Genomic DNA, 22,290 nt, shown 5'->3' with positions numbered 1-22,290 from the left:
CAAAATACGTCACTAGTTCTACAAGATGGTTCCTCATAGTAGTTAGTTAACGTTTACAGCTCCAGTGAAATTGGTTCCCTTAAGTTAAGAAAATTAAGAAAGTTTTTATATTAAGAAAATTTATTTTGCCATAAAAATGATTACAGCCATGATATCGCGGCTGATGATGTAAGTTAATTTTTTATTCTTAGAATTGTTTTCTTTAAGTAAATTTATAGCATTGTCTCCGGTATTTGGATGCCTATCCATCTTTACTTTCAACGCAGATCTGCATTTATCGAGAAAGATCATGTTTGAAAAAGTAAGTTACTTAAAGATTTATTTTATCATGACAAATTTCAACAAAAATTACCTCAACAACAAATCGTTATGGCTGAAAATTCGTTTATCCTTTGTTTTTTTGTTTGCTTTTTGTATTTCATTGTTCCTCTGTTAAGAAAGTTTAAAATAAGAAACAAAGAAAAACATTTTATTTCAACATGTTCGGCAAGCCTCTCACTCCATTGTCACTTATTTATTCATTTCTAATTTATAAATCGTTAGTCTTCTATTAAGGAAATAAATGCACAACTAAATGCGAATCTAATTGAGATGGGTACGAGCTGTAAGGAAATAGTACTAAGATGGACTAAAATAATATCACGAGAGTGTATAGGCCTGTGCCAGCATGCAAGATTTAATTTCAGATTGATCTAAGCCACCTATTGTTCCAAGAATTTTTCTTTTTTTCATTATTCTTTTTTTTTCTTTCATTTTCTCAGAAAAAAATCTTCTTTTTACATTTTTCTTTTAAAAGAATATGTATTGCTTATACATAAAATGTGTCCGCTTGGCTGGCACTAGGTTACCTTGGCATGTTATTCTTTGCCATATATGTCTCAAAAGTTTAAGATTTTATCCAACATGTGTACTCTGCTTTTAGAACACGATTGAAGTGTAATTTATATCAAATTATTTCATTTAAAAAGTACAACGTATCTTCTGCTGATTCAATCATTTCTGTAAAACTATATTTCTGTCATGTTTTTCAGATGTTAAATATTACTTCATAAAAATATGAAATGAGAAAATATGATTCGTATTATAGGCATTTGTTAATTAAAAATCCTAGAGCTACATATTTATAAATGTTCTGCAATACAGTTACACATGCTTGTTGAATATTAATGTAATGGAATTAATGTTTATATTATTTGCCGTTATGCACTAAAAAAGGCGAATTTATTTTGTGGAAGTTTAATTATATTTCATAAAATAATTCAAAATAAAATGGGATTTTAGCGCAGTGAAATAAATCTACTGTAGGCACCTATTGTGTTCATTCCAAGAGAAAAATGTTTTACAAATTGTAAACTTTTGTTTATAAACTTCCATGTTTAATTCTTTACTCATTAGAGCAATATGAAGCTGATAAGATGTTCAAGAACTATATCTAATGTACAATATTCTGTGAAATGTATACTCTTTTTTTTACATTAGCTAGTTTTTGTTTAGGAAAAATGAGAAAATAGTGCTATAATAAACCACTACTTCATAGTTCTCACTACTATACTGTATGAATTGTAGTAAATAAATAAAAATGGTTAATCATTTCCTGGCTATCTTGAAGGTCGTGAACTCATTGAAACACATGTAATTATTGAAATGAAGTAAGCTAATAAATGGTGCTCTCTCCAAAGTTTACTTGGTGTTGACAAGCCCCCGAGCTGGGTGCTCGGAACGAATGTAATCTGTTTTATATCATATGTTGTATATTAGATACGAAAATGATAGAACTTTGCCAATACTATATCCTTGGCAAGGTAGCTCGAATCCCTGATATAGATGTCCACAGTTCTATATTTAGGGTAGTTTCCCCTAGTTCAGTTAACAGATAGTATTCCATTATTTTAGTTATTAATTTTTTATTTTATTTTTTTTACATATCTGGAAGCAAACAATCAGACATGTCGCAGCCAGTTCGAGAACATATCCGATTTACAATATTCTTTGCTGATGAAGTTTTCATAATTTACTTATAGATAGCTACTCTCTAAGTTGATCCAGCTTCATGTTTAAAAAAAAGAAGAAAAAATATTTAATTGCAAATATGTGTTTTACTAGTAATAATTTGTAATTATAGTAATTGCAAATAATGTACTGCAGGTTTTTTTTTTTTTTGTTATTTAAAATGCAGGTTTGTTTGTCAAAAACCTTGTTTAGACTGTTCATCTAATAAATTAACTTGAGCTTTTTCTTGAATAATGAAATAATGGAATTGTGGTAAAACCATGTGTTATTTCTTAACTTGTTTGTTTAATAGATTTATTTATTGAGGCGAGTGTCAAGTTCAACAAAGATTTGGAAAAATACCTTCTCTTCTCCTTGTATTTAAATTGGGCTATTAAAGTTGTTTTAATTGATAAAAAGTTTGATTAATTTGAGAGCACCTTTTCAAAAAATAAAATAGCTAATTAATTGGGAATAAAAACAGAACGCAGTATTGGTAGACAGACATAAATAGTTTAAAAAAAAATAATAATTTTTTTAAAATAAGCTTGCTGGCAACAGGTTCATAACTTCAAATTGTCAAGAAAGCAGTTGTATAGTTTATTGCTAAAATAAATACTCTTATTTACTTTATTTATCACCAGTTAACTTGAAGTATTTACTTTTTTCTACAAAAACTAAACAAAAAATTACGAGTAACAAAAAAATTATTACCAAAAAATAAAGTTTGAATTGGTTTCATATTCAGTATTGGCGAGATAGAGGAGTACTTATTTATTTTTGTATTATTTATGACTCCTTTAATGTTTAATGATGCATTTTAGTATTGCGAAGTATTTATATTTCATTAATATTACAGACTTGTTTTTGGCACGTTGTATCCAGCTTATGCCTCGTATAAAGCTGTCAGAACAAAGGACGTAAAAGAATATGTAAGTATCTTGCTATTAATTACTTTGATAGGTGATTGTAATTTCCTTTAACGAAAATTCTGTCTTTTATACAAGCAATTATATTTTACCCATTCTAATAATTAAACGTAAAATGCCAAACTAATAATTTGAATGTAATGCACTGTCCATGTTAGTGAAAGAATGGCGTGGACAAAGGTTGCCAAAAGAAGTTCTTAAAATGACATGCTGTTGCCCAAACTATGGCTCGCCATGACCCACACTTGGATTCTAGAGATCCAAGTGTATTGAACTGTTTTATGCAAACCACCACATAATAGCTTTTATTTGTTTTTTCAGTACAACAGCTGCAATAAAAATTATCCTGATATGGGATTAGCTCAGTGAAAAAGCACTGGACTCACAATTAGAGGTATTGAGTTCATCTCATTTGACTGCCTTTAGATTCTCTGTTCTGGAGACTTCTTTCAGCTCACTGGCTGATGATGATGAGGAGTTTCATATCAATCATTAGTCATTACAGGTTGTGCAACCTTTGTGAAGTGACTTTTCCTTAAAAGTATCATCAAAATTCCCTTGGTAAACACAAAACGGCTGTTCTAATTTACGTCCGAACCCTCTAAAGGTCAAAAAAGAAACTTTTATTTTTTACAGTTTTACGTTGTCAGTGTATCACACATTTCATACTGACTGATGATATCCGCATGAATCCTGTCTTGATTCTTACGAAATTTATTTTCTCTGGTCCTAAATTGATTTGGCATTGGACAGCAAATAGCTCAAGTGGCTGTAATGTTCAATCTGCTTTATTATGTATTTGAACTCATTTAAATATCCTTTCACTGCAAAATAAATTCCTACATATATTGCAAAACATTTATTGTTTAAATGCTTTATTATTACAGGTAAAATGGATGATGTACTGGATAGTATTTGCCCTATTCACTTGTGCTGAAACTTTCACTGATGTTTTCTTCAGTTTCTGGTCAGTTTCCTTTATTTTATTAGTTATTTTTAGTTTAGATTTAGTTTATAAATAAAAATTATTTATATTCAAGAATATTAGTGGGGATGGTGACTATTAATGTAATGTAAAATAAATGTTGTAATGAATTGTAAGAATTTTATTTCAAAATGATTCAGGTTTCCATTCTATTATGAGATCAAGGTGGCTCTGGTCTTCTGGCTGCTCTCTCCAGCCACTAAAGGATCTAGCTTTCTTTACAGGAACTTCGTCCATCCAGCCCTGCAAAGAAGAGAATCAGTAAGTCTTATTTCAATGCCTTTTAAAGTTCAATATTACCGCTATTTGATTCCTTTGATATTTGGTTGAATTATTTAATTGGTCATCGGTTTCTTCTACCCAGTTAGATGAATAAGGAATCGGGTTCCGTCAACTTTTCATTAAATGCTAATTGATAGAGAGGCCAAGAATGAAAAAAAGGGGTTAATGTTCTTAACATCATTCATATTCTTTGGTATTATGCACCCTTCCACATTTTCCTCGTCAAATTGCTATATTATTTTGGTTCTTTTTCGTGCAATTTTATTTTTACTCTCTCCAGTTATATTAAGGATAAATAAATTCTACTTTGTGCCTTGTATGCGGAGCTTAGATTTGGTGTATTCTGTTGTGAAGAGACGATAGATTTTGTTGTGTTGTCCAGGAGATCGACGAGATGTTAAGCCATGCCAAGGAGAAGGGCTATAACACAGTGCTCAGTATCGGCTCCAAAGGGGTTACCTACGCCACCAATGTCATCCTGCAGACCGCCATGCGGGTAAGTGTTTCATGCTACATTCTTAATAAACCAAGTCTAATAAATCACTTTGCATTAGACTAGACTCTTATTCTAACCGCATTCATTGTTGGTGTTTTAGGAAATAGTAGTGTGGACTTTAACATGTCTCTTCTTAGCATGAGTTTCTATTTGCAGTTTCATTATTTCGCACTAATCCTTTATTAGAAACTATACCAGCTGTTTAATATTACTAATTAATGAGTTCTAGTAATTATAGAAACGTCATTCTTCATAAGTACATAGGTTTCTTATTCAATTCGGACATACCTAAAAACATCATACTTTTCAAAGATTTATTTTTATATAATTTATTTATTTTGTTATGAGTTACAGATAGATATGTTGCCATCAGGGCTGGAATGAGCTTTAGAACCTTCTACTTTAAACATTTAAATTTCGAATAGTTTTGGAATAATAAACTATCAGTTGATGGTACTGTTGGGTGTTGCGAACTATAACTCGAAGCTTCTCCTGCTTGAGTATTAAAGGTCTTTCAGAAGCTTGATTGCAAATATGTGAGAGCGTAAGGTGTCGCTCAACCACCAGAAGAGTTTGTAAATGATGCTCCGAATCCCCTAAAGGTTCGGCACTCCATACCTCCATACTCTTCCTAGGAGCTGCTCTCCAGCACACTCCTCAGTCTATTCCAAAAACATAAGGGTAGTTAATAAATAATAACTAATCTAACTAGTGAGTGCCACAATAGACTTGGATCGCGTTCAACCTTCACTTAAACTGATCAAGTTGGTAGCTTCTTTTGGTTGTAGACTTCTGCTTGCACTCCTATGGTTTCCATTTAGTTCTTTATCCATCACCTCATTCCAGTCTGTATGTTATCAACTGGAGGAGGGCTAATATTCCAGTCTTGATTGCAACATATTACCTTTATTTATTATTTATTTTAATTTCTACTTCCAAGAGAAAAATATGATTTGGCGCATTTATTTTATTTTATTTTTTTGTTATTTTATTTATAAATTGTAATTGCCCGGGGCACTTTGATTGAATATGGTATGTCGGGGTGTTCTTAGACTGTGGCCGAACAGCGCCTAACTCTGCCGGTGAATAGCGAAGTTGGGAATGGTGGTAATGTAGATAATGACATGATCGGAACAGAAGGAGTGCCACCTCCAAACAGCCCCCAGTCTGGCGATGATGAAGACGATCTTCCACAACCAAGAAATAGAAGATCAAGGCGTACCAATCGTAGATTAGATTAATTGTGTTGCTTATTTGTTTAAATATCTTTGCTTTACAATTAGATAACAAATTACTAGAATCTCTAAACTTTAAATATATAAAGTGGTGATTCAGTCCTGCCATTCTTTGGATACTTTAGTGTGAAGCAAGTGCCTTTAGGTCAATGAATTGTTTGAATATCAAATTATTTATTACATTTTTTAATATTAAACGTAAATGAATCAAATGTTTTCTATCTTAAGTTTATAGACGGATATGCGATAGAGCCCATCAAGCGAAGTAGTCTCGGTGGGCTTAAAAATGCCAAACTTAGAATACCCTTTAGTGAATGAAATCAAACTATTTCTCTCAATACTATTTTTCATTCCTTTACAATTAGTTCGGAAAGTAGTCCTGTCAGCTGCTGGCAGTTGATAGTTTTAATTTTTATATTATTAATAAAGAAAAAATGAAATTTAAATCAGCTTGGAGACTGACTAACTGTGTGATAATTCTTTATGTTTTCATATTTTTCATTATTATTATTTTCTTTAATGTTTAGTTATGACAATCAAAATGTGATATTAAAAATAAAACTGAAATTGTTCTGATGCTGAACTATATGTGTTGTTAAATATAACCTGCAGCCGTTTTGATTTTCAGTGGTTACTATGGTTATGCGGGAGAGAGGAGTCTAGAAATGTACTACTCCTCTTCTAGTTTAACGACATTTAGTAACGCGGTTCAGTCTAAAGAGGATTGCTACTGTGTGGTTAAAAGCTAATGTGAAGCTAAGTGAACAAATGGTTGCATTTATTATTGTTCTTAAGGGAGGGCCAAATCCCATCTCTCCATTTGTTTCTGGATCCACTAAATAGAATAACCCTAAGACCAAAGTATGGTGACGGGTGAAAGTCAGAAACTGGTCAGAGGGTCAGTAGTAGAGTTTAAAGAAATATATTAGTTACAATATTAAGAAGTTTTGTTACAGAAATTCGCGTTAATGTTCGCACCCGATTTGTTTTATTATTATTATTATTATTCTATTGCAACAATATAGTTCTCTTAGAAAATTCACAAACGGAGCTTGTCCAATCTTTCAACTGAAATATCAAACATTGTGTTTTGTCACAATTTGAAGATTTATCTGCACCAGTCCTTAAAGTGTATTTTGTTAGATTAGCATGAAAATGTGTACTTACTTTTATTTTTTGTAACCATTGATATTTTATAGATATGAAGTCATCTCTGAGTGTTCTAGAGATTGACCAGATTTTTTCGTGGGGGGAATGCTCAACAAAAGTTTTGGAAAACTCAAATTTACAATCTCAAAAAAAAAAAAAAAAAAAAAATAGGCATTTGATAAAGATGAGTTGTGAGTTATCAAACTGTACAAGGAAATGTCGGAAGTATCAGGTAAATACTAGATCACTGGTGAATACATCATTACCAAAGGTCCCTGGAAACACAAGTTGTGATTCACAAGTTATGTAAGGTATACCTAAAATTGTGTTTTACAATTAATATCTTTTCTTGCACTGCAAGGATGTCTAGATAAATATGTAAAGTTGATAGCGTTGCCATAAACAACTGCTGCATTAATTTGATTCTATAGAAAAACCTAGTTATGTGGGAACAGCATGCTGGACGGCTTTTTATTGGCTGGAAGTGTATTAAACATGAGACTTAAATAAATAATTCAATTAATAACATGTTTTTAAAAATAATACGTGGAAAAACTGTACTTTACCCGATTTCATTACTAACCATAATACCCTTTACATTAAAATTGTATAAATCGCACCTTACTAAATTTGACAACCTGTGTATGTACATGTACATAACTATATTTTCAGGGAGGGGGCGGTCTTGTAGAACATATAAAAAAGAGCTACAGTTTAACAGATTTGGCCCCAAAAGTTACGCCTGCACCCAATACTGATACCACTGATGTCGCTGCAGGTAAGAATTTATGTTTTGGGCTTAATAACACTGTGTTCTACTTTTCTACCTTTTACAACTATTATTATGTAGAATTATATCTAACGCTGAGCAGATTGGAAATTAATTACTATCTATCTGGGAGTATTTTCAAAAACTTGGCATAACATCACAAACATTTGATGTATTTTTATTTCATATTTATTAGGATCTGCCTGTTACTATATTAAACAGCTCCATAACAGCTGGTACTGTGTGATAATCCGAAATCGTTTCGAAAAGCTAAAATGTTGAATCAGACCTGACAAGAAAAAAAGAGAGTTTTTCTTCTACTTCAATAATTTTGGAATTGGCGTTTAAAACATTAAACACTAGGAACAATAAACCTAAAACGTTAGGAAACTCTTATAAAACTGAATCCCGCAAACGCTTTAGAATTGCTACATTCAATCGATTATTTGTTAAAACCTCGAAGCATGGCAATATTGGGGGAATGAAGCATCCACTGATCGAAAGGGATTCCCCTTCTCAATGGGCGTTGCTCCCCAATTTCCGAACCGTTTGAGAGGGGATAGCTGTCAGCCGGTTGATCGACTATCTTTAATGTCAAATTCTCCAAACGGAAACTTCTGGAACTGTGCATTTACTAGCACTGTTCGCTCTACTAGACAACATCCAGTTTTCCAGCAACGCTTTCTTCTAATATAAACTAGAAAAAGAAAGACGTCCGAAGTAGCTGCCGTGACATATCCCGGGGTTTTTTGAAAAATTGGGGAAACAACTAAGATTAAGAACAAAAAGAAAACAATGGCACATTCTTAACAAGCAGTAAATTTGTTATAATATTGTCAATCAATAACACGATATTAATGTAGCTGTACTAAGAAACAAGCTCAACTAAGTGTTAGGGATGAAAAGTAATAAGAGTTGTTTAAATAAAACTTGGCTAAAATATGAGAATAAACTCATAAAATCTGTCATTATGGTGAAGATTTGCTCTGCAGGACACAAAGCTCTCCGCAGCACCACACAACCATTGCATATGATCTTTGGCTTGATATTGACAGCTTATATTGCAATTTAAGTTGTGTTTTATTGCAAGGTTCATCCTAATTGACTAGAAGCTTGGTTTTGGCAGGCTCATATGCACACCTTTCCGTACTTGCACTGTTTCAACTCTCTTTGTTGCTAGATAGTAACTTAGTGCTTTTTGTCTTTGAATATGAAACTGCACTGGTAAGGAGATAATGCACTGCAGTATGACCAATGTAACCACCCATTGCACAAATTCAAACTTGAAACAGTTTGCATCTTAAGAATGCAGTTTCAGTGACCCTTGTTTCAATCAAAACTACATGATTGAAATTTTTAGAGAATTAAGTTGAACAATACTGGTTTAAATGTGATCATCAAAATTTATTAATCCAAGTAATGTCACACTTTAAGAATCTGGATTGTCATCTCATGTAAATGGTAATATTTAATTGAGTAGCGTTATTTGCTGATGGATTTAGTTGGGGAGTTATACTTTTGCTTTTGGTAAAACGTTTGGAAGCAACATTGATTGATAAGAGGTTCTTTTATTGAAACGTCTGGGAAACAAACTACCAATTTCAGAGATCGCTCTGATAAAAACTGACCAGTCGGTTATAAACAAACTCACTGTCGTAGATAATGTGCTCAGGGAAGCCTTGAACATTACCCACGAAATCTAAATTTCCCTATCCATGGTTCTGCAGATTGCAGACCTCACATCAGTTTTTATTAACTGTAGAAATTTAAGCGAGCAACCGAAGACTCAGAAGTAGCAGTTCCTAAATTATTCTTTAGACCACACTACATTCTTATATTACAAAAGTTTCGTGAGTATAGGAAATAAACTCCTTAAATGCCCTGGGAGCGTTTAGAATACACATCACTAGTTATCTCTGATCACTCGGTCCTTCAGTTGTTCTGTTCTATTACCTACGCTCTACAAGAGAATAGAAGGGAATTTCTGGTACAATTTACTTAGAGAGAAGATCTTCATTGACAGAATTAAAGGATTAAAATAAAAATATTAAATAATTTCTATTTTTAGGAATGAACAGTTCATTTTGGGGTAAGTGTTTCGAATTATTGAAATTAACCGGTGGAAAAGGTGGTAAAGACAAACTTCCAATAAACCAAGCAAACATTCTAGTTGACTCCTTGAATGAAACTTTAGGTATGACACAAAATTGCTTTAGAGATATGTGTACAGCCAGTTTGGTATATTTATGTTAATTTAGCTAACACTAGTTACCCAGTATGACCCCATCTTTGAATGTTGTACAGCAGCAACTTTAGGAATCTCTTTACAACTGGTTTGGCTCAGCATTTTGTACACATTTGATCTGTAGCATTGTTACACTTCAGTTCTATTTTCTTAAAGTGGTTCATTGCAGCAACCTCCCACCGTCGGTTATGTCACAATGTTCCGAACTTACTCGTAATTTTCACATTTTCCATATTATTTACTCAAAGAGAGATCACAAAAAGGAATTTAAGAATTTTTTTTTGTAAATTTTAACCTGTCATCAACAATCATTGTGATTTTGCAGATTTTTGGATGGCCGATGCACCAATGTTTATACCATTTGACAGTATTCTCAACCATTCTGTCTGTGCGGACTGTAAAACTGCTGCAAAATTTACGAGGAAGGTCCCTAGATAATGATTAAAATAAGCCTTTATTTTCAAGAATAAAAAAATAAATAAAAAAGCCCACTTCTCGCAGGCTTGCCTTCGCAGGTCTCTGCCAGGACTCCTATTCAAAAATATTAATTTGAATTTTTTTGTTTCGAATTCATCACCTGAAAAATGGGATCTTTGAAACTTTAATGTTCCCTGTTTACCAGTAGGTACAAGAAAAAAGTGTATTGACCGAGCATCTATTGTTTTTCCTTCAATGCTAGGAGTTTAAAGAATTATTTGGATCTAATAGAGAATTCTTTCCAACTTTTCGAAATTAGAGGAATCAGGAAAATAGAGTGTTCTTACTACTGATTAAGTCAGGGTAATGTAACATCTGCAGGTACTTAGCTATAGTTTCAGTTAGATAAATTTCTAAAATGAAGAATGGGAAAAATGTTTTCTAATATTAGTTGGTCCTTATCATGTTTAAAGAGATAATATTAAAATTCGTTCATAAGTTGGTCCAGTTCTCCAAACACTCAGCTGAAGGAGATTCACTGTGCCCACCTCCGAGTAGCTGGTCATTTGCACTTCAATCAATCATCAGGTTCATGGAATAATTTTCCTTTGCTAACTCTGACCCTCCGTTTAATTTAAAGGAAGGACCCGATATTTTCTGTGTTGCATATTTATGTAGCCTGTGTAAGAAGGATCAAAATTTAGTTCCCTCTTAATAAAATATATTTATAAGAACTGATTTGACAAAAAGTGGCTGCTAATTACTAATCCCGCTGTAATATATAGGCTAGCTTTTTTTTAAATAAAGAAATGCATGCTAGAAGTGGTGGTAGGCAGTAAAGGAAACCCTTTCAAGCAGCGTTGTTTAGGGTTTAGGGTTGTTAAGGTGAATGAAAAAGGTTTGACAATGCAGTTCTCATGAAGGGATTTCTGCTGGGTTCTCACATGTTAAAGCGTCTTCTTTTCCTACACATATTTTAGCAATTTAGATGGGCATTTGAAATCAGTTTATTTCAAATAATAACTCAAGTTTATTAATTAATATTTGTGGCTCCGGTAGATATTGAAGCACATTTGCTTGAATGTGTTATGGTTGTCAGTAGTAGAGATCAGTTCATCAGAAACATTTTTTTTTTATATTTATAGAAGCGTCAAGACCAACACGAGGTCGCAGAGGTATTGCTGGCAGTGCTGCAAATCTAGAAATGAGATTTTCAGAAGTGGATGTCAATATCAGGCAATGTCCTACCAACGATATACTTAGGTCAGTGGCAAAGCCTGCTTTTGTAAACTTAAGGTGAAATTCTTGTGTTCACTACTTTTAGTTTCGCTTAAAGCTCTGAAGAAGATCTATCAAAAAGAATTATAAAAATCTCGTAAGTTATTTTCTTCGGAAATACACTAATTGAACTCCCTTTATTTTTATCCAAAATACGAATTTCGTAGAGTTTTTTTTATCTCAAATATTTTTAATATTAAAACTAATAATATTGTTTGCAGCGATATAAGGTCGAGTGAAGATATAAGTTCTGGCTATTCCAGCACAGACCAGTTGTATACGGAAGGCGTCCTTACAAGGTCTTCTTCAGTGTCTTCGACACGGGCAAGAGGTCGGGGCAATCGTAGCAGCCAGTCTAGAAGAGCCCCTCTTACTGAGGTAACTTCTTCCACATTATCGTAATTTATACATTTTTCAGCTATAATCAAGTTATTCCAATTAACAAAAAAGTGACATATTTCACAACTATGTCCATTAGTAATTAATAATCTTGATTTCTTGGATTTGTATCTAGCAACAGTTTCTTCTTGTGCAAACTTGCAGCAGAACCAGATTTTTTCACTTGTGCGTGAGTTTTTGGGTGTTGTTGGTGTTATGAATGATTCTTTTAGGCATTCCTGTATGGCAGGATATATTTTCTGGACATGTTTTATTGTACAAGCTCTTCTGTTTTAACGTGCAAATGATTTTGGCTCTGACCGCATATGATTAGTGGGTTAGCTAGAAAGTGAGGTCTTTTAATTTAATAAAGACTGAGCATATTCTAGTAAGATTTTTGTTATTTGGTGACCTAATGGATACCCAACAAAATGGAAGCTAGCGCATAGGCTGAAAAAAAACTTTAGTCGGAAATGATTGCATTTTTCTCCGAGGGAAATGCCCATTTTTAACGCGGCTTTCTCTTCTATCTGTCAACTAAATTGGGTTGCATTGTTTTTACCACAATCTAATATACAGGCAGGAAGTTTATGCGTGTAAAAAATGCATTTCATTCCTGGCGATTGAAGCGTTTCTCAGTCAGCAAGTAACAATAACAGAGAGTATTCAGGTCGCTGGCAAATCTTTACTCTCAGATAACCATGCTTGCATAGACAGAAGAGCCGGCCCTTGCTTTACGATGAATCTCTTTTCTTTAACCTTTTGCTAGCTATGTGAGGGAAATAATCAGATCCATCACAATTTATACAATTATTTACTTTTTGTCGGTCATCCAAATTGATTTTAATCTAAAGCAGTACTAGAATACTATTGCAATAATTCAGCATCCAGTTGTTTAAGTTTATCTCTTCGTGGCATAAAGTGCCGGAAACGAAGGGAGAACTGATTAAGCAGTCATTTCCTTCCGCCTCTGAACCTGCTGAATTCGGTCAGACTGGCTATCAGATTGCTACAAGCTGGAAAACAGGAGCCTTGTATTTAGCCCGAGAACAGAAAAACTCGATCTTGACATTATTAAAACTGTCCAGTAGGTCTATTGTAAAGGGTTTGTCGTTAAAAAGTGCACGAAAGAGCGTAACGTTGAAAACACCCATCTATAACAATTTGTTATTATTTTTTTTCCAAAAAAGATGAAATTCCCAAATTTTATAATATATTATAAATTCTTGACATTTCATGTATATATGGCCTACTCTAAAGTGTTGCAGTGGAATGAGTCAGGGCCGGCTTTGGACGCGAAGTAATTTTCCTGAAAATCCATTTAATTTAAAATAAGTTTTCCGCGGATTACTTCTAGGCTCCCAAATCCTAAAGAAGAACTAGTCGACGTGATCGAGGTACGATGTTGATTGGGATTATACAGAAATTGCCTGATAACTCTTGCTGCTTCTGAAACTTTGTATTAAATCTTTTTACACCCAGCTAAGGCAAACGCGGCCCTTCCTAGATTGCGCTGAGCGTTACAATTGATTGTGAGTTACTGAATCCATAATAGTGGCACATGCCAACTATCTCGGTAGGCCTCAATTTTATTGGGTGTTACAGCCATAAAAGATCTCTGAAGAAGTGACTAATCAATTCCTTCAGTGGTGAAAGCGTGTGTCACCTTTAATATGGTGTCACAGGTTCGTCAACACTTATCTATTGCTTCTTTATTTGGCCCGGTTTCACTCGTTTGATGTAGAAGATTTGCATCTGTAGCTAATTAAGGAGACAGCACAGCTGCAACACCAAATCCTCTTATTCCGTCAAAGTTTCCGTTTCAGAGACACAATTTTCCGCTCTAAATATTCACTGTCTTTTCTTCTGCATGTATAATTGGAGCAGATGCGCCTTCAGCCGGCCCTGGAAAATGAACTCCTTCAGCTCATTTCGCCCTGTAGATGACCTGCCACTAATAAATGTTTCAGATGAGCTGAATCTGTTCCAAATCAGAAATTATAATAAAACATAAAATAAAAAAGTTAATTAGGCCGGAGGTAATCTTAACTTGTATTTTATTATCTTTATTTTTATTTATTTATTTTTATTTTTTTGGCATGTTTATTAAAGGACAGCGAAGGGTCAGATGATGAGTCTGAGCGTACCAACACCAAATCCTCTTATTCCGTCAAAGTTTCCCTTTCTGATACACTATTTTCCGCTCCAAACATATTCGCATCTTCGCTGGACAAGTCTCAGCAGAATGAATTGACGATTAAACTTGAAGACAATGGTGCAAATATTGAAGATTTGTCGCAGTATATGGATGTAATTACAGAAGAACCTATAGGAGATTTTGAAGTGACCACTATGAATACAGTAGGTGCAGCGGAAGAGAATAGTGCTTCTCAGGAGACTGAAGTAAATAAAGAACTACTGCAAACTAAACCTGTGTCAGTAGGTAGTCACTTAGTTGGAGATCCAAGTGCGGATACAACTGCAGGAACCGAGCATGCTGATGACATGGCTCTAAGTATTAAGGCAAACATGTTGGATGTAAATAGTGATGTAATAATGGCAGAGGAAGAAAAAATAATGGTGGTCACTGGCTTGCTGGAGTTGAAGAAAGCTCCATCTTTGAAGAAATGCAGTTCAGAGACATCAGTGGCCAGTGTCTCTTCTCTTAGCTCTTCTTCAGACATTGAAAGAAAAGGAAAATACAAAAAACTGCCTGCACCCAGACCTCCGTCCAGAGAGGTAGACACTGTCCGAGAATTACCAGAACTCGAACAGAAACTGTCCGATACTGAAGCTCTTATGAAAAAAATTAGCTCAGTAAATGTTCAAGAACTGAGCTCGGCGAAAGAAACGCTGGTTTAGTGCGTACAAACTGTTGGACTTAACTAAGGGAACCAATCCTTCGGGAATTTTCGAAATCTTCAGTGTCAATAATAAATTACCACGCCTCTCCTAGATTTGTTTGTTTGTTTTCTTGTTTTAAGTTTTTGAATTTAGATTTATTGTGAAGGGCCAAGCGAACCGAACCAACTGACTCGGAAAATTGCGAATTCTTTCCCCTGTCGCATCATTTTATCCATTCATTTCCTCAGTCCTTTAAGCCGTAAAAAAACTTCGTCCGCTGTAATGTTGAAACTTCCCAAATTTAAATGTAGTTGGACACTACGTGGAAGACAGATATAAAATGTGAGATCTTAGATATTGTGTTTGCTCACGTTTGCAAAGTCGCTTATCTCTTCTCACACAATTAACATTTACTAACTATATTGGTTTCACTATGTAATTCAACCGTTTGCTTGCTACTTGCTGAATCAATAATAGTATGAAATTCAGCCACTAACACATGTGACATGAAGGCGAATTAGACTTTTGATTCGGTTACCAGAAACAACCTTTTTGTAGTGTCTCACAAGTAAATATCATATATTATTTTTGCATTGTGATGTCGGACCTAGGCCCAAATTAGCCCTAGCTCCCCCTAATTTTTAACTTTTTTTTTTTATTCATGCCAGCCCGTAATATGTTTGAGCCTTCCGGTGTCTCTTGCTACGTAAGCTTAAATCGATTAGGGCCCCATCCTTGAATTCACTTCTTCCTGTTTTCGCCACCCCTCATATTCTCAGTCTTAGCCCAACCGCGGATCTTCATTTCGCTTACTTTCCTCCTCCACCAAGTTTGTGCCAAGTGCGTCACTTCCAGTGTAATTTCAGAAATACTATATATCAGAAATGATTATTATTTATTTATTGCTCAAAGAAAACAAGTTTCTCCAGCAAGGACTTGACACAAAATACAAATATACATTCAATAGAAACATTAAACCAGTATAAAATGAGCGATTAATAAATACTATGAATTAATATAAAAAATGACTAACACAGATCTGACCTTCAGACTCTACCAATAAAAAATCCTCACAAATAGAATAAATCAACTGTACTCGATAGCATTATTACTCAAACCTTCTATTTATCGGATAGAATTTCAATTATCTCTGTGTTCGGATCCCATCTGCTGTTCAAAATGTTCTAGTATCTGTAATCTCTGAGAAGGTGCGGAACTGAGTCTATTTCGCTACCTTGATGTTTTTTTTTACAATTGTTTTCTCCAATGTTTGCTAGTTTTGCAGCATGCGTTAACATCATGTTACAAAGTTGTTGATTGCATCATGCCTTCACTTGTGCAACCAAGTGTATTGTTGACTAAACTAACCAAGAATCACCGTATACATTAACCTGCTAGCTTGAATCATTCTCCTGTAGTACAAGTTGGACTTGTTTAGCAGTTCTGTTGCAAGCCAACTCAACTTAATTTAAGCTTTTAGCAATTTTTAATAATTTTGTGTGCTAATTTCATTGAACTGACAGCATCAAGATGTGATACAATTTTGCCTAATTAAAAGAAATGTTAAATGCAAGTTTTACTTACCTATCAATAGATTAGCTTAGAGTTTAAGTTGGGCTTCTGTGACCTGTGTTCCTGTTTAAGGTGACCTCCAGTTTCACCACACTCCCCAGGACCAGCAAGAGGACAACCAGGAAGAAAACACAATAGAATCTTTTGGTTAAAATAATCTATTTCTTTCTCAGAATTCTATTTATATAAGAATAAATTATTTATTTGAAAAGGCGATAACGATATACTGCGCTGTATGAAGAAGATTGGTTATTTATAGTATTTGTTATATTAACAAAGATAGATCTATACTATAATAATCTGTATTATACATATGAGATATTTATAAAAAGCTACAGAGAGCACTGCATGTTGTAAATAAAGTTACAAACACTATGTTCCTACAGCTGTACAGAGCGGGACACCTCCTTACAGTGTTGCATAGTTAACTGTGCTTTAAATTTTATATTTATTGTTGCTCAGTATAAATTTATTGATTTATATTTAGCGAGGTATAACTAATTAATAATTAGAAGAAAAAATTTAAAAAAAAATAGGTGATGAAATTATGTGATTAAACAGAAAGAGTTAAACTAGTTGGGATCTTACACAGTTGGAGTGTCCGGAACACTCGACAATTAAATTTTATTTGGGGTGGGGGAAACGACTTAACGAATTGAATTTTTCGAGGAGGTCCTCAAAGCCCAGCTTATTTTCGAACGTTAAAAAATTAAAAAACATCGGAAGTTAATATTTAAGGAGCTTTACTTAGCGACTCATGCGCGACTCAGGTCCTCCAGTTTGAATAAACGATATCGAAACTCGGAAGTTAATTCGCCTATTATTTATTGCATATCTATTTTCTAATGTTGACTTAAATTGACGACACACTTCGTCCTAAAAAAATAAGTGTTATTTATGCGAGATAAGAAAATCAAGTCAATTTTGTTATGTTTTCAGAAATATTAAAAAAAAAAAAATTGTTTGATATTAATTTAGATATATGATATTAATTTAGATATATCTCTGTTGGGGGGCGAAATGTGGGCGAGCGAACCACACAAGGTGTAAGTTTATTAGTTACATCTCCTCCACTTTTACATTATGTGCCCCAAATTCCTCTTGTAATTCTAATTCTTGCCCTGTTACCTTTATATTTTGGTTACTAGTTTTTTCCAGCGTATTACTTCAGAGCTCTTATGCTAGCAGTAATAATGACAGTTTTTCTGAGACTGATACAGCTCCCTATAGCAAATGCAACCCTCTTTAGGAAACCTTGCCTTTCGGAAACCTTTCAAAGAAAATGACAACTGTTTTAAAGCACCCGCTTACCATTCGGGCGGGGATAGTATTAGAGTCTTAACCATCTCTCCGAAGAATCAACACCAACCACTCAGTAAACGCAGCTGGTATACCTTTCTCGGGCTTTCCAATGCACCAGTGAAAACACTACAGCATTTGCAGTCTACTAAATGTATGATCTCCTCAATTTTCTGAGCATGGTTCTCCACAGTTCTCTTCATTTCCTCCTTTCTTGCCTGACTTTCCACAAAGGGAAGACAGAGTGCCTGGATCTTTCCTTCCTAAGGAGCTTGATTTCTTCAATATTTTCTTTGTGAGCTCGCCTGGCATCGAATCTGGTAGTTTAGGTGTGCACGGAAAGAATTGAACATCCTAAAGTAAGTGTTAGGATCAATATCTGCAGCCTGGTAGGTGCGTTAGAGTTGAACAATATTTCGAAGAAGTATTAAGTACTCTATTATTTCATCTGTTATTACTATTGATGGTATAAGAGCCCTACTAGGTAAATAGTGAATTTAACCTACATTAAGTGCACAAAAAAGCTGTAATGATGCACAATTTTTTTCTTGTAATTATTCTAAGAATATTGTTCGAAAAAGAAATCGCCACTCCAAGTATTCTAGCAAGAAACTGCTATGGCAGCTTTTTTTAAAAGGGCGCTTCTCAAAATTAGGTCATTTGTTATTAGTTATGAATCTCTTTTCATGAAGTTTTCACTAAGATTAGAAAATAGTTTAAGAAAAAAAATCTATGCACAATTTAAAGTAAATCAGTTAAATACAATAAATAAAAATGTAAAAGTAAATCAGTGCCAAATCTAGCCGAGATGGCAACTAAGAAATAACAAATAATCAAAACAAAAAAATATATATAAATACATGGCCACCAGCTTGTATACGATGTGGATATTCAATTTAATTATTTGGTCGATATTTATCCACAATTATAGTAAATTAATCATGTCAAAATAAATATAATTTGTATTTTTATTGTATATATACTTTGGAAGAAGGAAGAGGGGTGTAGCAATTTCAATGCCGCTATCTTTGTTCTGTTTAATTTTCTATGTTGCTGCTAGGAGACGTTTTATTTATTTAATCTATTATTTATGTAATACTAACTCTTTATTCTTTAAGTACTAAAGGTTGTTTGATTTAACTGATGTGAATTTAAAAATTCAAAGTATAATTTATTTATTTTAATTATTCTAATCGTTCTTGTAAGTTTTCATATGTTAAACTGGTAATTCAATAGAAAATGAAAAATTATTTGTTAAAGAAAAGTGGTCTGTTTAAAGCAAAGCCTTCCAGTTTGTTTGGAAAGAAGAAAAAGAATTTCCGCTGCCCTTGCGATAAACACAACGCAGACTGGCTAAATATTCCGTTGGATCCGCCTGGTTCTGATCCTCCTTCTCTTCGACTTGAATGGTTCTGCCGAAAAAGAAATTGAATTTTCATCACATTTCGACATTTCTTTTATTTCAATAGTTCTCTATGCTATTGTAATTTGAATGCTAAGTTTGTAGATTAGTTTGTGGCTGTAACACTCATTTCAAAATATACTTCATCCTTTTTGATTTGAGAATTGAAAGATATCGATGCCATGGCGAAATTACATATCCTTGCTACTGCTTAGTTGACGTCACAATTAAAGTTTTTAACGTTTTAATTCAAACTATCAACTATTTCGAGAATTATTTAGAAAATGTAAAGAGAAACATTCTTTTAAAGCAATATACCTGTGAAATACCTTCTTTTTTTTTGGAAAATAAAATCAACCAGATCACTAAGACTCATTTTTTAAATATTCCAACTGAAATAGTGAGCTTCTTTTCGAAAACTGCGACCGGTTTTGGATTTTCGTACATCAACACTAAAGTTGAAAATGAGCCGCGCGATCGAAACGAATCTCATGCAATTGATTAAAGGAAGTAGAGTGTGAACATTAAAAAAGGAAAAGTCACATTTTTGGAAACTGTGTGAGATTCTTTTCCAATTACTGAATGAGAAATATCATATGGGCACTAGGTCAGTGCTTCTCCGCTCATTCGCAACACAAACCTTGTGGACTCTTTTTATTAGTTTGAACTGTTTTTTTTTTTTTTTTTTTTTTTTTTTTTTTTTTTTTTTTTTTTTTTTTTTTTTTTTTTGTAAAATTGCCGTATTTAATTTTTTCAGCATAAAACATATGGCTGAATTCTCTGCTTTAAACAGACCATAACTTCTTGGATACATTTTGTACGGCCGAAAAAAATTCATTCGTCATCACAACAAACCAGAATTTAGACAATTTTAAAAGAACAATTTTGTTAGAGATAACTAATAAATTATTGTGAGATGTTTTCTACCCAAATGGAAACTTAGTTATTAATAATGAAAACAAAAAATGTAAAGGCGATTATTTAACAGATTGTATATTAGGTGTTAAAATGATATAAATTGTTTTGTGTTTTCTTAGATTTTATACTATTTGTATTTGGACTAACACTGCTAGTCATAGAGAGTGTAACAACCAATATGGGTTACCAATTGGCCTAGGTAGTAGTCAAAGTTTGTTCGTTTGGTAAATTAATTAGAATAACTCAAGTAATTTGGTAAAAATTAAATATATTTATTGTAAATTAATGAAATTTCAATGAAGGTGCTAAGAATTAACAGTTAGAAAGGCGGATAGCTTCTGAATTTCATTGGTGGATATAATTGCACAAAACGTTTTAATTTTGTAATAACAATTTCTAACATTATTTCCTGAATTTGATAAATTATTGATTATTTATAAATTTAAATTTGTTCGAAGAAGTGATTTCCGCCTAACAGCCTGCTGATAGTGATTTTCCAGTGCAATGTACGCGGTGCTGATTAGTTAGTGTTTAAGTTGTATCGAAGTATGGTTGGAAAGTTCATCCATTACTTTGTTTCAGTTAAAAACCAGGTCTCAAATTCCAGATTGCTTGCTCCCATTGAATATGAATAGTGAAAGTGCACGATTGCCGTAAGTCCAGAAACCCTCCAGTAGCAGGATAGTGAGCAATTCTGGAAAGGAACACGTCTGATTTGGTCCTTTAGCTCCTTGACTCAAGAAATCTCCCTATTATTAGAGTTACTCTATTAGAATGCCCGTTAGTTCTTACTGTTTTCTAGAACATTCCAGCAGCGATTTTGAGCATAGCAACAGCATTTAAGGTCTTTGCAGCCACTTTCTTAGTTTGTTCCCGTCTGAATGAGTTCAGACCCGTCTCGTTCTCCACTCTTTTTCAGTACGCCATCGTGAAGTATTTACGACTGTTAGACGGAAAAATGAATTATTAATTGATTTCCATTCATTTTCGGTGGAATAAATCAACCTTCAGGTATGTATAGAGAAACGGCTATAAATCTGCCCTTGGTCGCATACCATCTGACTGGTGTGTGAGGTGTATATAAATGAACATCAAATTTCTCTACACAAATTTGATGAGATAATTTTTGAAAATGGATGAAACTCTAAGCTAGTAAGAATTATGAAAATCACAACATTCTGAAACTGATGAAATAGCTGATATTATCCAGCATTGCGGATTAACTAATGAACAGAGTATTAACACTCTGTCGAGTTGTCGCAAGTGTCGAGACCCTGTCAAAACAAACGTGTTTGCAATGGTGCATGCCTTTTGCACGTTGCCTTATTCGCCCCGATCATCACACATACCTCTTGAAAGTAGTTTAGAAAAAGAGATTTTCAGTTCGAAGCTGGTTTGAAATAAGTTGGAATGCTTGTTGTATTACCATTGCTTTTGTTTCGGAATATCACCACCCAGTTTGAGGTTTTAGCGCAACAAAACCTTATTTGACCAAGTTCCCAGCGGAATCTGGAAAATAAGTAAATTTTCAAGTTCATGAAGTGTTTTTGGTGCTATTTTAAAGTGGCATCTCATTTTGGGCCTAAATAATCAGATCTCACCACCAGATTGCTTGAGCCAACATTTAATCAAGTTATTTATTTATTGCCAAAATTTGGGCCATTATTTATTTACTGTTGAGCTAAGTTAGGGTTAGCTCGTACTTGGCTAGTCTTGGTAAGTTTAAGCGACAAAGCTAAATGCATTAAGAAATATTAAGGAACCTTCTGTCTTTCATTTCTAAACCGGATATCCTTATCAACTACAAGAAATAAAAAGACTCTTTTTTACTTGCAAATTTATTAAATTTAGGAATTTTTATTCTTATTTTATAAGGGCACTTTTTGTACTGTTTTTGAGTGTGGTTTTTTTTTTTTTAATTTTATTTGCATTTTGTATTTTCTACTTTGGAATATTACAATTTTCGTCCTCTGTTCCGGTGGAATTCTTTTGTTTCTTAATAAAAATTATTTTGCAAATATTGCTGATGAATTTATTTTAGTGAACCTGCTCGTACAACTGTTTCTGAATGATCACCCGGGTTTCACAATATCGTCCTCATTA

At 33.6% G+C, this 22,290-nt stretch overlaps 1 protein-coding gene across 5 annotated transcripts; it reads left to right on the top strand.

The window, feature by feature from the left end:
- The first annotated feature begins 6 nt into the window (after window positions 1-6).
- LOC141462113 (uncharacterized) lies at window positions 7-22,207 on the top strand. Of its 5 annotated transcripts, XM_074143706.1 has the most exons (12): window positions 28-168; window positions 1,934-2,567; window positions 2,849-2,921; window positions 3,806-3,885; window positions 4,044-4,164; window positions 4,568-4,681; window positions 7,738-7,843; window positions 9,903-10,028; window positions 11,642-11,759; window positions 11,996-12,152; window positions 14,265-15,338; window positions 16,641-22,207. In XM_074143706.1, exons 4-11 carry the CDS (start codon window positions 3,815-3,817, stop codon window positions 15,012-15,014), a joined length of 1,563 nt encoding a protein of 520 aa, XP_073999807.1. In that variant the 5' UTR covers window positions 28-168; window positions 1,934-2,567; window positions 2,849-2,921; window positions 3,806-3,814; the 3' UTR covers window positions 15,015-15,338; window positions 16,641-22,207. The 5 variants fall into 5 exon arrangements, with proteins under 5 accessions (XP_073999805.1, XP_073999809.1, XP_073999807.1 ...); XM_074143704.1 differs by lacking the exon at window positions 1,934-2,567 and having other exon boundaries at window positions 7-168; XM_074143707.1 differs by lacking the exons at window positions 28-168; window positions 1,934-2,567 and adding an exon at window positions 178-301.
- Window positions 22,208-22,290: the final 83 nt, after the last annotated feature.

Source organism: Rhodnius prolixus, unplaced genomic scaffold (assembly GCF_049639745.1).
Source record: "Rhodnius prolixus isolate KJV_2025 unplaced genomic scaffold, Rpr scaffold_18, whole genome shotgun sequence".
NCBI classification, from domain to species: Eukaryota; Metazoa; Arthropoda; class Insecta; order Hemiptera; family Reduviidae; genus Rhodnius; species Rhodnius prolixus.
Note: the sequence above shows the minus strand (reverse complement) of the source record. Positions and strands in the feature narration are given on the sequence as shown.

Coding starts and splice junctions, on each gene's coding strand:
- LOC141462113 (XM_074143704.1), top strand. CDS start 137: ATGATTACAGCCATGATATCGCGGCTGATGAT. Junction 2,922..3,805: donor CAAAGGACGTAAAAGAATAT/GTAAGTATCTTG, acceptor TTATTATTACAG/GTAAAATGGATGATGTACTG. Junction 12,153..14,264: donor GAAGAGCCCCTCTTACTGAG/GTAACTTCTTCC, acceptor TGTTTATTAAAG/GACAGCGAAGGGTCAGATGA.